A 13,666-nucleotide genomic window follows, 5' to 3' on the forward strand; every position below is an offset into this window, starting at 1 on the left:
ATAGAACTGGGGACCGGGAGGGCACTTTCTGAGTGCAGGACTTACCACGTGTCCGGGGCTGGTGAGGCAGGTGGATTGGCACAGGTCTCCCCCTCAGCAACGGCATCCAGCTGTGTCAGTTGTCCATTGCCTGCTGTGTGTGGCAGGTCGGCACCTGGCCAGGGCACCTCCACACCCACCTGCCCCTGGGAGGAGCTGGCAGCAGCATGGCCAGCCACTCCTCATGGCAGGGTGTGGGGCTGGGCCAAGGGCAGGCAGTCATTAGGCAGGGCTCCCTGAGCTGCTGGTGGATGCAACAGCTGGGGATGTGGGTGGGACAGGATGCTGAAGGCCTGAGGTCCCCTCCTCTGGTGACACCACTGGAGGTGTCAGGGTGGGGTGAGGGCAAAGGCAGGCTGCCCCTGCTGGTGATACTCATAGGGGTGCAACCTGTCTCCTGGGGTGCCAAAATTTGGGTCAGCTCTTGCCTAAAGGACATGGTTTTTTGGGCACAGTCTTTTGGGCATGACTGCACTGATGATTGAAGTTGGTCATGGCCACCCACTGTGCTCACAAGAACTTTGCTTTCATGTGGCATTACTGCACCATCTGGGAGTAGCCTCACGCATGCATCCTGCCAGGTATGGCCTCATAAATGTGGGCATTTAAATGCCCACCCCACACGAACTGCCTCCGGACATCAGCCCTACCCCAGAGCACCACAAGATTGTGAATCTCCTCCAGGTTTCAGTTCAGGGCCTGGGCACTTAGGATGGGCTTGGGTGTGTGGGTGGAGCCAGGGCTCAATGGGGATGACATGCTGGACATGCTTCCCACACTCTGGGCCCTTGCACAGCTGTCCCTGTGATGTCGGCCCTGGAAGGCTGCCAGTAGCACCCAGGACAGGGGCATGGGCAAAGACCACAAGCTGTATGGCAGAGGCACTTCACCACAGTGTCTGCAAAGAGACAGAGCTGAGAGTGAGGAGCAGCAGGGAGCAGGTGCTGACTGTGCTACCATAGAGAGCAGGGCCAGGAGCCCTGGGGGGGAGTCTCAGGGCTGGGCAATGGATGCAGCAGGCTGCAGCCCTTGGCAACACTCATCTGTGGTGAAGGAGCAGCTCCAGCTAGAGGACAGGACAGGCAGAGGCTGCCTGGGTCCTGACCAGCGGGGGCACATGGGGCCTAGTGGGCTCCCGCAGACTGCATTGGCTCCTTCAGGCTCCCTGTGCTGTGTGCCCAAAGGCACAAAATGAGGCAAACCCAGCACTAAAGTTCTTGTGTTAATGTGCATTAATGTATCTACATGTGCATTTATGCACTTTAACTAATCGTTCCTAAATTTGATACTTGCTTTATGCAGGTCTTAAAGTTAGGTGTGATTAGCCTAAAATCACCATTTTAAGGCACATTAAATGCCCATGTGTAGACACGCCTACATGATAATAAAATCATGTAGGTTAACATTGGTTAACACTGAGCGAAATCTATCCCTGTGCAGTGACACAACCATTACTCCGTGACTAAGTGGGATTTAAGAGGTGTTATTGCTGTTGTGCTGTCACTTTGCACACAGGAGTGAATTCTGTCCAATGTTCTCAACTTGATTCTGAGTCATTTACTTTTCTCAATAACTGGTATCAAATATACTTCATTGCTATTCCATGCAGACACTATTAATTGGCCAATTCCCTGTAATCTTCATGGCTGAAGTCGTTGTTTGGGAGGGCCAGGGAGAGGGCAATTGTCTCATGGATTAATAGTTATGAAACAGTTAAACAGTTAAAGTCTCAGCATAACTCTTGCATTTAAACTGTGAAACTGCTCATTGTCTGACACCTGACATATCAACAGGTATTTGCATAAGGAATGTGGCTTGGAGACATTCCGATCCATAGTTTTACATGGTTCAAACTGATTTTGGAAGTATCTGACAAAGTAGCTAGGAACAAATTTGCAATCAAATCACTGTTGGGACCCATATATGCATGACATGTGGGTATCCAGTAGAGTCCTCTGCCTCAAATATTAAACTCTTTATAAATGTCAAGTCTTACTGCAATTGCAATTAATTAACTGCCATTAACTGCAATTAATAAAAAGTCCCAAAACTTCAAAAACAGCAGGACTAAGGGCAAAATTACATAGTTTAGGTACTGGGTCAGAGATACGAACCATTCTACCCTGTGGGAAGCTGTGAAGGGACAGTGAGAAATATTCACTGCAGGGAGACTGCACTCAAGAATAGCATTGCTTGCTGCCTTTAGTTTTCCTAGTCCAGGGAAAGATTGATATGGGAGTAAAATGGAGCAGCCAGAGGATAAAGTCCTTGAGTTCTCCCAAGTACAGGGACTGCAATAAGAAATGGCCCTTGAACTTGGCTGTACACGATAGGGGGAGGATCCTGGCATTCTCTCCAGCAGTGTGCCTATGCAGGAGCTGGCCCTACTTTGGCCTTAAGTCAATTTGCTCTACTCCTCTATTTTCCGTAAGTGTGGGCTCAGTGCATATTAACTCCTCAGCTTCAGCAATTTTATTGTGTCTGCAGGCAGCAGGAGCAAATCGACAGTGAAGAATTGGACTGTACAGGGTTTAAAATAATGCCCAGATTTTGAACTGAATCAACACAGGGGTCTTGCATAGCCTTAGGTATTTCTGAAGTCTTCTATCAGTCCACGCGATTTCAAGGAATAGAACATGTGCTGTACTCCCTGGGAACTATGGACGCTGTTACACGTGCTCTAGAGTTGGGGGAAGTAGAGGGGGCTTTCATTAAAGTGCCCACAGCGCCTTGTGGATTCAGTGTCCTGTGCTTCAAAATGGCAGTAGGGGTGGTTTAACTAAAGCTTGTTTGACAACCTTTAGTTAAAGCGCCCCCCCCCCCACCATTTTGAAGTGTGGGGACACTGAATACACATGATGCCAAGGCTGCTGGCGCATGCTAATTAGAACATGCTGGGATAGGCATTGGGCATGTGTATAGCTGCCCTATAAGTACTGGGGTAGCCCAACAAAACACTGTAAGTGCCTCGCTATCTCTTTCAATTTCTAAGTCCAAACCGAAACCCCTGCTGAGCTTCCGCCTAATGATAAAGTTCTTTAGGAATGCTGGGAGCACTCCAGTCTTCACAGTGTTGGCCAGCACATCTCTCTCACACAGCCCTACTGTGATTTGCAAACTAAATATCCCTTCAAAACCTGCCTACAGGACTGAGTAGACAGACATTTTATGGCAATTATGCCTTACAGCTTATGTGCTACAGCAAATGCAACTATTATCCAATAGTTTAGTAGTTAGAACACTAGTAAGGATAGAAAAGCTTTAAACTCAAATCTGTTCACTGCATGATGGGATTTGAAGTCACATCTCTCACCTCCCAGCAGTGATCCCCAATCACCAAGTTTTGGGGTACTCAGGGTTCAAGTATGTCAAATGTACCTTGGCTTATCCTTTGCATTTCTGAGCAAATTTTGATGTGATCCTTTTGTATTGAGCCAGGGCACAGGTGTGATATTGCAGGGATTTTTGGCATAAGGTCTCTTAAATACTCCTTATGAGATTAGCACAGATATATTTTAAAGAATCACGACAAAGCATGAAGCAGGATGTGATCATTAATGGTGCTCATTATATCATCTCAAGGCCACATTCTGATAGTCTTGTTCTCATGTTACAAACCATGCAGTTTAAGAAGAGGTCATCTGATGCCATGGACGTGAACGTGAATACCCGCTCAAGGTGAGCGAGGGTGTTAGAATTTGGCCTAGGGGACTAGTCTGCATTCCATGCTTACTGCCCACGTTGTCCTACACCGCACAATACATTTCCTCAGAAAGAATCCTGGCTCCTCCACTGAAGTCAAAAACAAAACTCCGACTGACTTCACTGGAGTTATTATTTCACCCTAGGAATTTTGGATGGTACACAAAGCATGAAGGATCAGGCCTGTTATCCACAAGCTTTAGTTGAGGTCTAAGCATAAAGAAGCTTTAGTTAGATTCTCAAGAAGTCACCAATCCCTCACTGCTTCACTGCACTCTTACAGGACCACCAAAGCCAGACACTAAGGGGAGGCCGTCTTTACTGTCCTCAATGCTCTCCTTTTGCACATAGCTTTTCTTACTCCTGAGGGCTGAGACACCACGTCAGAGTAATTAGGTTTGATGGCAGCTCTTTCCTGTCCTCTATGCCCAAGATTTGTAAAGCAACAAAGTGTAGTTTGCACTGCTGTATTAAGCCTGTGTGTTCAAGATTATGTACAGAAACAAACTAATCCACCCATGGATTGATAAAGGCTGTAGTGACATTTGATTATTACTGCTATAATTAAAATCCTTCAAAACTTGAGGTGTCCTGCAATATAACTGCCTTTGAAACAAGTGCCACCATCTATAAACAAACTGTCTAGTGTTTTTTTTAGACACATATACACAAATACTTTTCTTAGCTGTATTACTTAAAGCATTATTGCTGTTATTGTTACAGGTTTCATTGCTACCAACAGAACTCTGAGCAGGTAATGGGGATTCTGGGCATTCAGAAAGATTCTCTGACACAAGATAAACACAGGGTAAAAGCTTTGCTTACTTTGGCAGTCACCCAGGCCATCTGTATTGCCATGCTCTATGTCCTGTTCAAATGCCAGTCTAAATACCAGAAAGAAACATAATGATGTGAATAACAACACTCACAGGCACCACCAGAGAGAAATCAGTACATTTAAAATTGAAATACAGATAAACAACAAAACTGATCGCTTCTTTTGGAAAGCAACACAACGCTTGAAAAACACAAACATGGGCCATTTGGGGTAATTTTCACCTCTGAATGGTTCTTTGGCTGCAGAAGACACTTCACCTTTTTTGGTGGAAAATCTACTACATCTCTATAGTCCAATGAAACAGACAGATATATATCTTCATGAAAAAAATGAAGAAATTCAGTGAATTGAGTGATAACCCTTAAGCAAACAATGAAGGCATCAGAAAGCAATTATGATTCTATCCTTACTTGCTTGTACAAAGTAGAAGGTACAGTGCCATTTTGACAAGAAAAGGCTGATGAAACAATGTGTAGGTGCTGAGCTGAGGTGCCATAGACCAGATTCTTAAAAAGCATTAAGTAAATATTATTGTGCTGAGCATTTCAGGGTGGAAAACATTTCAGCACCTAACTCCCAATAAAATTAACAACCTAGATTACATAATGGACTTTTGCACTTAAGTCTAACCTGGCCTTGCAATGCCAAGTGGGAAAAAAAACTTAAATGCCTTTAAAACGCTGGTCTACGCTACAGAAATGCTGATAGATGACAACACTCTGCTCTTCAACGTTGTTCTATCTAACGACCGCTCTGAGGCACAATCTGTGTTGCTATAATGAATACAACACAATGGAGCATTATAGTTAACTAAGATCCTACAGCAGATCTTTAAAAAACCCCTCCAAATTAAAAGAAAGGATTAAATGTCTGGTTTAGGTAGAGGGATGATAACTCACCCATTTTGCATTTATTGAAGACCTGTAAAGAAGCAGTGTTAAGACAGACTGCCTAAAGGAATACAGAGGCCATCTGATGCTAATGCTACACTTGTATCATCAATATCTTGATGTAGTACAGCCAAAACTTAAAGTGGGTGAGCTTGTGGTGGTCAGACCCAGCCAAGAAAAGAGACCTCTGAGGTGGGTCTGTTGTCTGCAGGGAGGCACTTACAAATGTATTTAAACAAGCTTTCAGAGCCTTAAGAGGCTCTTATGAAACAATGAAATTTCACTGTTAAGCAATGAGACCCATCACTTCCTAGTTTACTCACAGCCCTTGCTAGTGCTCTGTGATTCCTCTTGGTAATGCACAGTAAATTAGAAGGACTGGTTTTGTTTTCAGTGGACAAACTGCTTCAGTAATCTAATTTGGATTCTATTGCTTCTTTAATCAGCTGTGATGGCACCAGTGTGTGCTGGTCCAGACTTGCTCATCCTGTTCCTTCTCTTTGAGCAATATGTGAGACTTATTGTGTTTCTTTCTTCTTTTGTTTTTTTCTTCAGGGTAACTAATCAGCTGAGAATTTGCATCAACCAATATAGAGGAAATCCAGAGAACACAAATGAGGTGAAAACATACATTTTGCACATTCTTTTTTCCAAGAGCTCAGTGTTGCCTGTTGGATTTTTCAAGTAGTTCTGTCCAAACCTAGAGCTGATTGCCATCAGTGCTAAGGTCAATAATTTTTACTCAGTCTACCAGTGCCAATGTCTACTTACTTAGCACTAAATAACAGATGTGTACATGTCCCGCTTTCTTTCACCCAGCCACAGTATGGGTCTCTGGAGGCTATGCAGGCCCTTTAAAAAAAAAGAACATGAAGTAGTTATGGTACTCCTTTTAAAGATTTCTAATAGCCTGTATGCTTTGCAAACACATTTTAAACAGCAGGAAAATACTCCAATGAAACACGTACTTTTTGCACTTTCCATGACGCTCACATCGTCCCAGGGGAACCTTTATCACACAGGTAGAGAATGCTACATACAGGGCACTGCTTTGTTTGTCAAGCTGCATACCCATAATCCTCTTGTCTTCCACTCCATCATAACTGCACCTGATTTGATGAAGTAGGGTAATGTTATAAATGGATTCCTTGGGGAAACTTGTTAATAGCATAATGAATCCTTAATCCTAGTAAATTCAGGAGAGAAAAATTTATTAGGCCAGGGGAAAAGAATATCCATCATCCACTGAAATCACTGTTACAAGGATTTACAGAGAAGTATTACACAAGCATCATGTGTATTGCCTCCTTTCCCTAACATCAGAGGGGCAGCTGGTAGGTCAGATAATTCTACAAGCTATATTAGATGTTGCAGATATAGCTTTTTGCATTATAGCCACCACAGTAGAAATAGGAAGCTGCTGGCATGACATACTTCATGATGGCTCGTCAAGTCTTAAAAACACTCCTCTCCTCATCTAAAGTAGCTTGAATTTACTGAAGTTGATTGCACTGAGGATGGCCGAGGTTTGGGTTGTGGGTCTCTGGTTGCCACAAGATCAGTGTTTGGAGGTATTAGGAAAGGGTACGTTTTGTGGGGAGGTTGCTGCTGAGCTTTGACTGTTTGTTTTGATTAAACTGCATTTTTAATTATTTGTCAAGGGTGCTTAGGACTAACTGGGATGGACAATTTTTCTCAGTATGCTGTAACTAAAATAAAATATAATTTAGAGATCTGAGAATAAACACAAAAGACAAAATGAAAATGACTCCAAAACACTGGCTTCTGGGGCCATTTCCTTTCCACAGGACAGAGTGTACCCTGGGATATCAGAAGTGTCAATGCCACCCTGTAGGTATTCACAAAGAGCCAGATACACACTTTTCAGGATTATAAACGTTCATCTCCTCCAGGAAAAGGCTATCATTTAGGAAACCGCTGTTTCCTGTCCGGGCCAAGAACTTCAAGATGATTCCCTTCTCTGATCCCAAGAAAACCACAGTGTAATTCTGATATGGTCCAGCGGCAGTGTCTACTGCAATTTTGGTCAGACGATATCTAAAATAACAACATAGCATTTATCATCACTTGAGTTGCAGTGTCATTTATTTTATCACTTTTTCCACTTCAGATAATTATTTGGTAGCCTGCTTGTAATTTTATAGTAAATATATATGTACATGAACATTTTCCCTAGCAGAACTAACTCTATAGGTTCTCAAAGAGTGTATTAGTTGGGCTCTAAACTCTTTGTGTGGGTGTGGGCGTGTGCATGTACATGTTTGTGTGTATGCGTGACATGGCTAGCAAAAGTGTTTGCAACAGCAAACCTCAAACAGCATGCTGAACAGGTGAATAATTCTCTGAAACCATTTACTTATTACCCTTCTAAGCTGAAACGAAGTTCTGGTCTGATGACTTCTAGGATCAGGAAAAGAAACTAAGTACATAGAATTTTTTAAATGTCATGTTCTGTCACATAAAAGCAGTCACGGGTGCTGGACTGTCTATATTCATACTTTTGATAGTAAAAGCTATGCCAGTGCAATACTGAGACACTAAATGCTAAATAAGCTAACTAAGCTCTGCTTATACTTCCCTGTGTATAACCATATAACTACCACCAACATAGCCCAGATGTTGGATGAGATCAGCTCATGATGAAGAACAGCTGTTTGAAGCTGAAATTGAGCAAGGCAAATATGATACTCCCAAGCAAGGAAATGCATTCTGAGGAGTTTGCTGCATGACACAATCAATTCTTTGGTCAAATATATAGACAAAATCATTCAATTCAATCTGCAGTTTAGGAATGCTTCTGGATTCCTCTCTGATGCTAATCTGTCACATAACTACATCTACAAGTAACACTTTCTACCATCTCCAGGAATCTAGGGGACTGCAATAGCTCTGGTTATACATGATTAATGAATTAATACAGAACACTGTAATGTATCTCCTCAGCATCATAGACTACTGCTACCTCATCACATCTGTCCTCCACTCTTTCTTCCATGGCCTGCTGTAGAACATTGAATCAGATGTCAGGACTCTATCTTTATTTTCAGTGCGGTCTATAGCCTAGGCACATGGTCTTACAGCTGCAAGAGGAGAATACTGGTTGACAGTTTTGCTTCTCTGGCATCATAGGCCTTTCAATAATAAGGATGAATCTTGGCTATGTGGGTGACAAAGCTTAACCGGTACTGTTCCTGGCCATGAGATAAATAAGAACTAAAGAGAAGCACAAACCTCATCAACCTCTACTCAAAGAACATTCCTTTAACCTGACTACTTTAACATAAACACATAGCAGCATTTACATAACTCTACCAAAACTAAACACTACCTTACGGATACAATTCTGCCCTTGTAGAGAGGGATCAGGGAAGGAATAAACTACATGCTGCAAAAGTTAGTCAGATGGTATAATAACCTACTGCGGTATGGACAGGAATTACAGTAATAGACACAGTATAATAACCAATATAAAACAGAATTGAAATGTGTTTCCCAGAATGTGAGGGCAACGCATTTCTGAGGGCTGTTGATTAATGAGAGTTTGTGCAAATCTCTTTATTATTATTTCTTTCCTCATTGTCAGCACGGATAGGGATTATGTGATTATTTCTGTTTGTACACTTGTGTAAACATTGGAACACACCAGTACATATCCTGACAGACATCTTCATATCCTGGGGACATATCCTGACAGATATCTTTATATCCTGTGGACGTATCCCCTGCCTATCTGTTGAGCTTTACCCAAAACTTTTTACAGAGCTAATCCGTAAGCAAACATGCAGGTCAATGTTCCTTGCTCTGCATTTCCTCTGAGATCAGGATTCAGCACAGGATGGCTGGAAAGGACTGAACTCTTTTCTAATCTTGAAAGTTGCTTTGGGAGTTTTGTGCTACTCAGCACTGTCATTATTCATAACTGGATTCACGTTCAGCACAACAGAAATGTTTACAGAATTTCATAGCATCTTAGGACTGGTAGTAACACGACCCAACAGCACATGAAGAAAGTGATAGAAGTCCATTTGGAATGTACTTACCTGACCATTGTCCTCAGGAACCAGGGTCTATTGACAATTGAAGGTACAGCCTCATCCATGAGAGGGTGTGTTTTGATAAAGTTTAGAGTATCATCTGGGAACTCATTTGAGCTTACATACTTTTCTAATGATGCAGACCCAGCACAGCAACCTGGCCTACATAAAACAAGGGGAAAAGTTCTGATTTACTGTCTTAGTACAAATCTGCTAAGTGCACTGATTTTCTAAGCATCTGGAAATAGGTGAGACTGTGCCAAAGACCACAAGGAAGCAAACCATTACTAAGAATGAAACTTCATTCGACTTCCCTTTGCCTGCTTAGTGCTTTTGGGAAGTTCAGATCTCTGTTTGAAAAAGAACTGTTCACAGTATTTCTGTCCAGATGGAGCCTAATAAATATATAGATTTATTTTGCAAGACACTGCTCACTGCCAACACACTCAGGTGTTAACTTGCCCACAGCCACATTGTTTTTCCTATAATAAGTGCACTTTGTTTGATTTACAAGGGAGAAGTTCCTTTTTTAAAAACAACTGTGAAATAAAACTGTTCAAACTGCTGTCTACTGAGTGGCAAGGGTGTGACCAAGTTAGAGGCAGCGTAAACACTATACTTACTGTGATTTGTTTGTTTCTCACAAGTATGGGAACCCCAATACTGTAGGCATGAGCAAATCTTATAGAGTTCTTTTAATGGGATGTACTTTTATTGTAGTCAGATAACTTAATTGCTCATTTTATTCCTAAAAACTACCCCTAGCTTTTAAAGCAATTGCATACCCCAGCTAAGACAGGAAGGTCATAGAGTACTAGCAACAGTTGTGTTCGTTATTTTGTACAAAAATTGGTCAGCCTCTCCTTCTTTCTACCATTATAGTTTTTCAGCCTTTGAGTTGTAGTGAGATTGGACAATGACAGCCTGCAGGTCCGCTCATGCAGTAATGAACTTGAATAGGGACGTATCTAGGCTAGGTCCACTGAAGTAAATGTTGTTAATTCAGTTTACACAAAATAAGATGTTGGACCTAGATAACATTTATTCTTCAGATAGAGGCAAATTTTCAAATGTGATTACTAAAGCTAGGAACCTACATTCATAGTTAGGCATCCCAAAAAAGTGACCTCCCTTTCTGATATGCCTAAGTGCCACCAGTTCACACAAACTTCAGCGTGAGTTGCAAGTAACTATCACTTTTAAAAATGAGCACTATAGACCGAATGTTGTATGAAGTCTTCCTGCCAATTTATCCACTAGTTTAGGTCATGTTAGCTGTTATTGCCTCAGATATGTTTCCTAAATGTAAACTCCCAGCCTATATGTTAGCCATGTTCTACTTTATCTAAGGTACAGGTGGTCCCCTGTAAAATTCAATTCCAGCAATCTTCTTTACATAAATGGTTGCTTAAATGACTTCAGAGTTCTTGTGCTGCCTTCTACCACTAAAACAACTTACCATGCTAAGTGCTAACTTACCATGCTATGTTCTACTAGTAAAAATAGTTATTAACATGACTGCTAACTACACTGATGGAAGTAGGGGAGGGGAAATATAGGTACTGAGATTCTATTGTGATGAGCATCCAGAAGGAGAACAGGTGTAATGTTTACAGATGTCTGAAGTTACTTTGAAGTTCTTGTAAAGTAAAGTTGTAGACTGATAACCTCAGATGTAAGACCTGGAAATGCTAAGTTCAGTGACTCTGTCTGAAACCTAATAAACCAAATTCAGTTTTGGTCTGATTAAATATAACTCCTAGGGAAGCCTTTGGACCAAATGAAACAGTCATTTAATAACATCAACAGTGATGTAAGTTATGAATTTGAGGTCAAGTTCTTTTTAATTTGGTGTAACTATAGTGACACCAATAGGGTTACTTTACTTTTATAGCAGTGTATTTCAGAGCAGAACTAGAGCTGAATGTAAATGACTCAAAAAAGGGTGCCAGTGACAAAATTTCATAACATACACTGAATGAATACTTGTTGATTGCACAAAGTGAGTGCAGTGACCACGCTGAACTGGAGTTCACTGCAATTACCAGGAATATGAGATAAATCAGTTACCCATTTCTATATTACTCCCTCAATTAAGCTGATTTTCTTTCTCTACTTATTTCTTCCTTCTTGGCACATTGGTTATATTTGTTATGCTACCCCAGCAAGGCAACCAGCCACAAGCTCTACTGCCAGATACATTGGCTTCCAGATTTAACTTAAAATGAATGTCTATCTTACACCACCCCTGATTTTGACATGATGGATCAGATCCTAACTAATCCTGGCCTTATTCCAATAGCATTTTAATGGCATGCTCCTGTTTTGCACCAGAATCTCTTAGATAAGAGCCATATTCATTCTCTTTTACTGTTAAAACATATATTTTCTAATACATCTTTATTCACATCACTATTCAAGCTCTCAAAGGCTCTTTGTTGTGGGCACAACATAGCCTATAAAAACATACCTGGGTTTGGGCACTCGTTCATCAGGAACTGGTGTCCAAGTAGAATCTGGAGACTTCTGTTCTTTGAATCTCCCCGTAAATACAGTGGCAATGTCAAGCATGTCATAGGCACAGACAGCAGAGCCAGGGATGCTGTAAAGTGACATTTCCCAGAAATTGTTACTCATTCACCAGTTATGCATAAAATTTTGACTGAAAACCAAGCTGTACAGAAGTCTTCCTGTCACAGGCTACTCAAACCTGACCTTTCTAACCTCTGGGTATTGACAGTAAAAGGCCGCCCCGTGCAAACAATTTAAATGTACCAATTGGCAGTCAATTCCTGTCAGTACCATTTGTTTCCAAAAGCCTCTGAAGAAAGAACTAATTGCAAAAAATGTAATGAGAGGAAAGACTCTGGGAAACTCTGCCTGCCTTTAGTGATGCAAGAAGAGTCATATTCTGTCCAATTATTTGGAAATTCAAGTTCTTGTAAGTTACAGCGCAGTCTCAGTATTACTCCCCACAATTCTTGCTGGGTCTCTAAAATATAGTCTAGAGATAATTCAGAAGTTGGAGCTGATCCATCTGTATGCTGAAGCAGCTTATTAAGTCTGAAAGCTGAATATTATTATACTATCCTTTCAATGTTCTGATTTCCATCAGTTTTTCCTTTACAGTTCTAACCAAGTTCCCCTACACAGGAACTTGTTTAACTCAATCAGTTGCAATGAGTTTGTAGAAACAATTTTTTCTTTGAGCCACTAAAAAAATTAAAGGTGAACTTTACATGTAACCAGATAGCAGCAATATCTAAAAATAATTACATCCTTACATAAACACTTTTGGAAAGGCTTCGAGGTTTCCCTTGGTCAATGGCTTCAAGGCATGAATTATTCATTTAACTACCTTTATTGTTTACACATGAACTACTGTGTTCATGTCTGACTTTAGCTACTTGATTTTGATAAGATAAACAGTGAGCACCAGCTGGCCAAGACTTTTAATCATGCTTTTAGCTAGTGGACTATTATGCATCAACCCCCTTTCCCCAGCCCTCCCCTCCCCTCCCCACCCCCCACAGACATTGGTCCTGGTCTTTGAAATGAGGAAACAATAGTAGGAGAAGGAATGTGATGGGTCTTAGAAGGAGCATATATTGATATGAACATAATTTTGTAATTATTAATGAATGTTTGTGATTTTAATTTTAAGATGCAACATCCAGATGAAGCAAGAAATGTGGAATAACTTTAGCCCAGTTTAAAACAAAGGCAGATGTTTGGATCTCCAAAGGCTGGTTTGTCTCAAGAAAGGAGACCCATTTTGAAAGGCACAGTGTGTCCAATGAGTTTTAAAGAGGGAGGACCAAATTTATTCCGGTACAAATTTGCCAGGGTTAAATTTAGCCCTTGGAGCCAAGAGAGACCTTGAGCACATAGGGCACAAGTTTGGAAGATACTAAGGAACTCCTGCTGGTGCTGGGCACCTTCAGCTTTCACTGAAATCCATCTGCAGTGGGAAGAGCCCAGCTCTTTCCAGTTCAAGCACCTAAGGAGGGCCAAGTGCAACTTAAAAGCTGGAAGCTTCACATACACAGGAAAAGTACTGGAGAGCTGGATGCCCCAGTTCCCTATGCACTGAGGAAAAGGTATGTGTGGCACACCCATACCCCTCTCCAAAGGTGTGGCTG

At 41.6% G+C, this 13,666-nt stretch overlaps 1 protein-coding gene across 4 annotated transcripts in view; it reads right to left on the minus strand.

Moving 5' to 3' along the window:
* Positions 1-13,666, minus strand: part of SEMA6A (semaphorin 6A) — a 106,758-nt gene that overhangs the window by 58,167 nt on the left and 34,925 nt on the right. For all 4 annotated transcript variants that reach the window (XM_019516998.1, XM_019517000.1, XM_019516999.1 and 1 more), the window contains 6 exons: positions 11,995-12,126; positions 9,531-9,686; positions 7,351-7,527; positions 6,438-6,578; positions 6,241-6,321; positions 4,567-4,625 (listed from right to left, as the gene is read on the minus strand). In XM_019516998.1, the coding sequence (XP_019372543.1) occupies positions 4,567-4,625; positions 6,241-6,321; positions 6,438-6,578; positions 7,351-7,527; positions 9,531-9,686; positions 11,995-12,126 (746 nt within the window). The remainder of the gene's footprint in view (positions 1-4,566; positions 4,626-6,240; positions 6,322-6,437; positions 6,579-7,350; positions 7,528-9,530; positions 9,687-11,994; positions 12,127-13,666) is intronic.

Source organism: Gavialis gangeticus, unplaced genomic scaffold (assembly GCF_001723915.1).
Source record: "Gavialis gangeticus isolate Ggan-Ray unplaced genomic scaffold, GavGan_comp1, whole genome shotgun sequence".
NCBI classification, from domain to species: domain Eukaryota; kingdom Metazoa; phylum Chordata; order Crocodylia; family Gavialidae; genus Gavialis; species Gavialis gangeticus.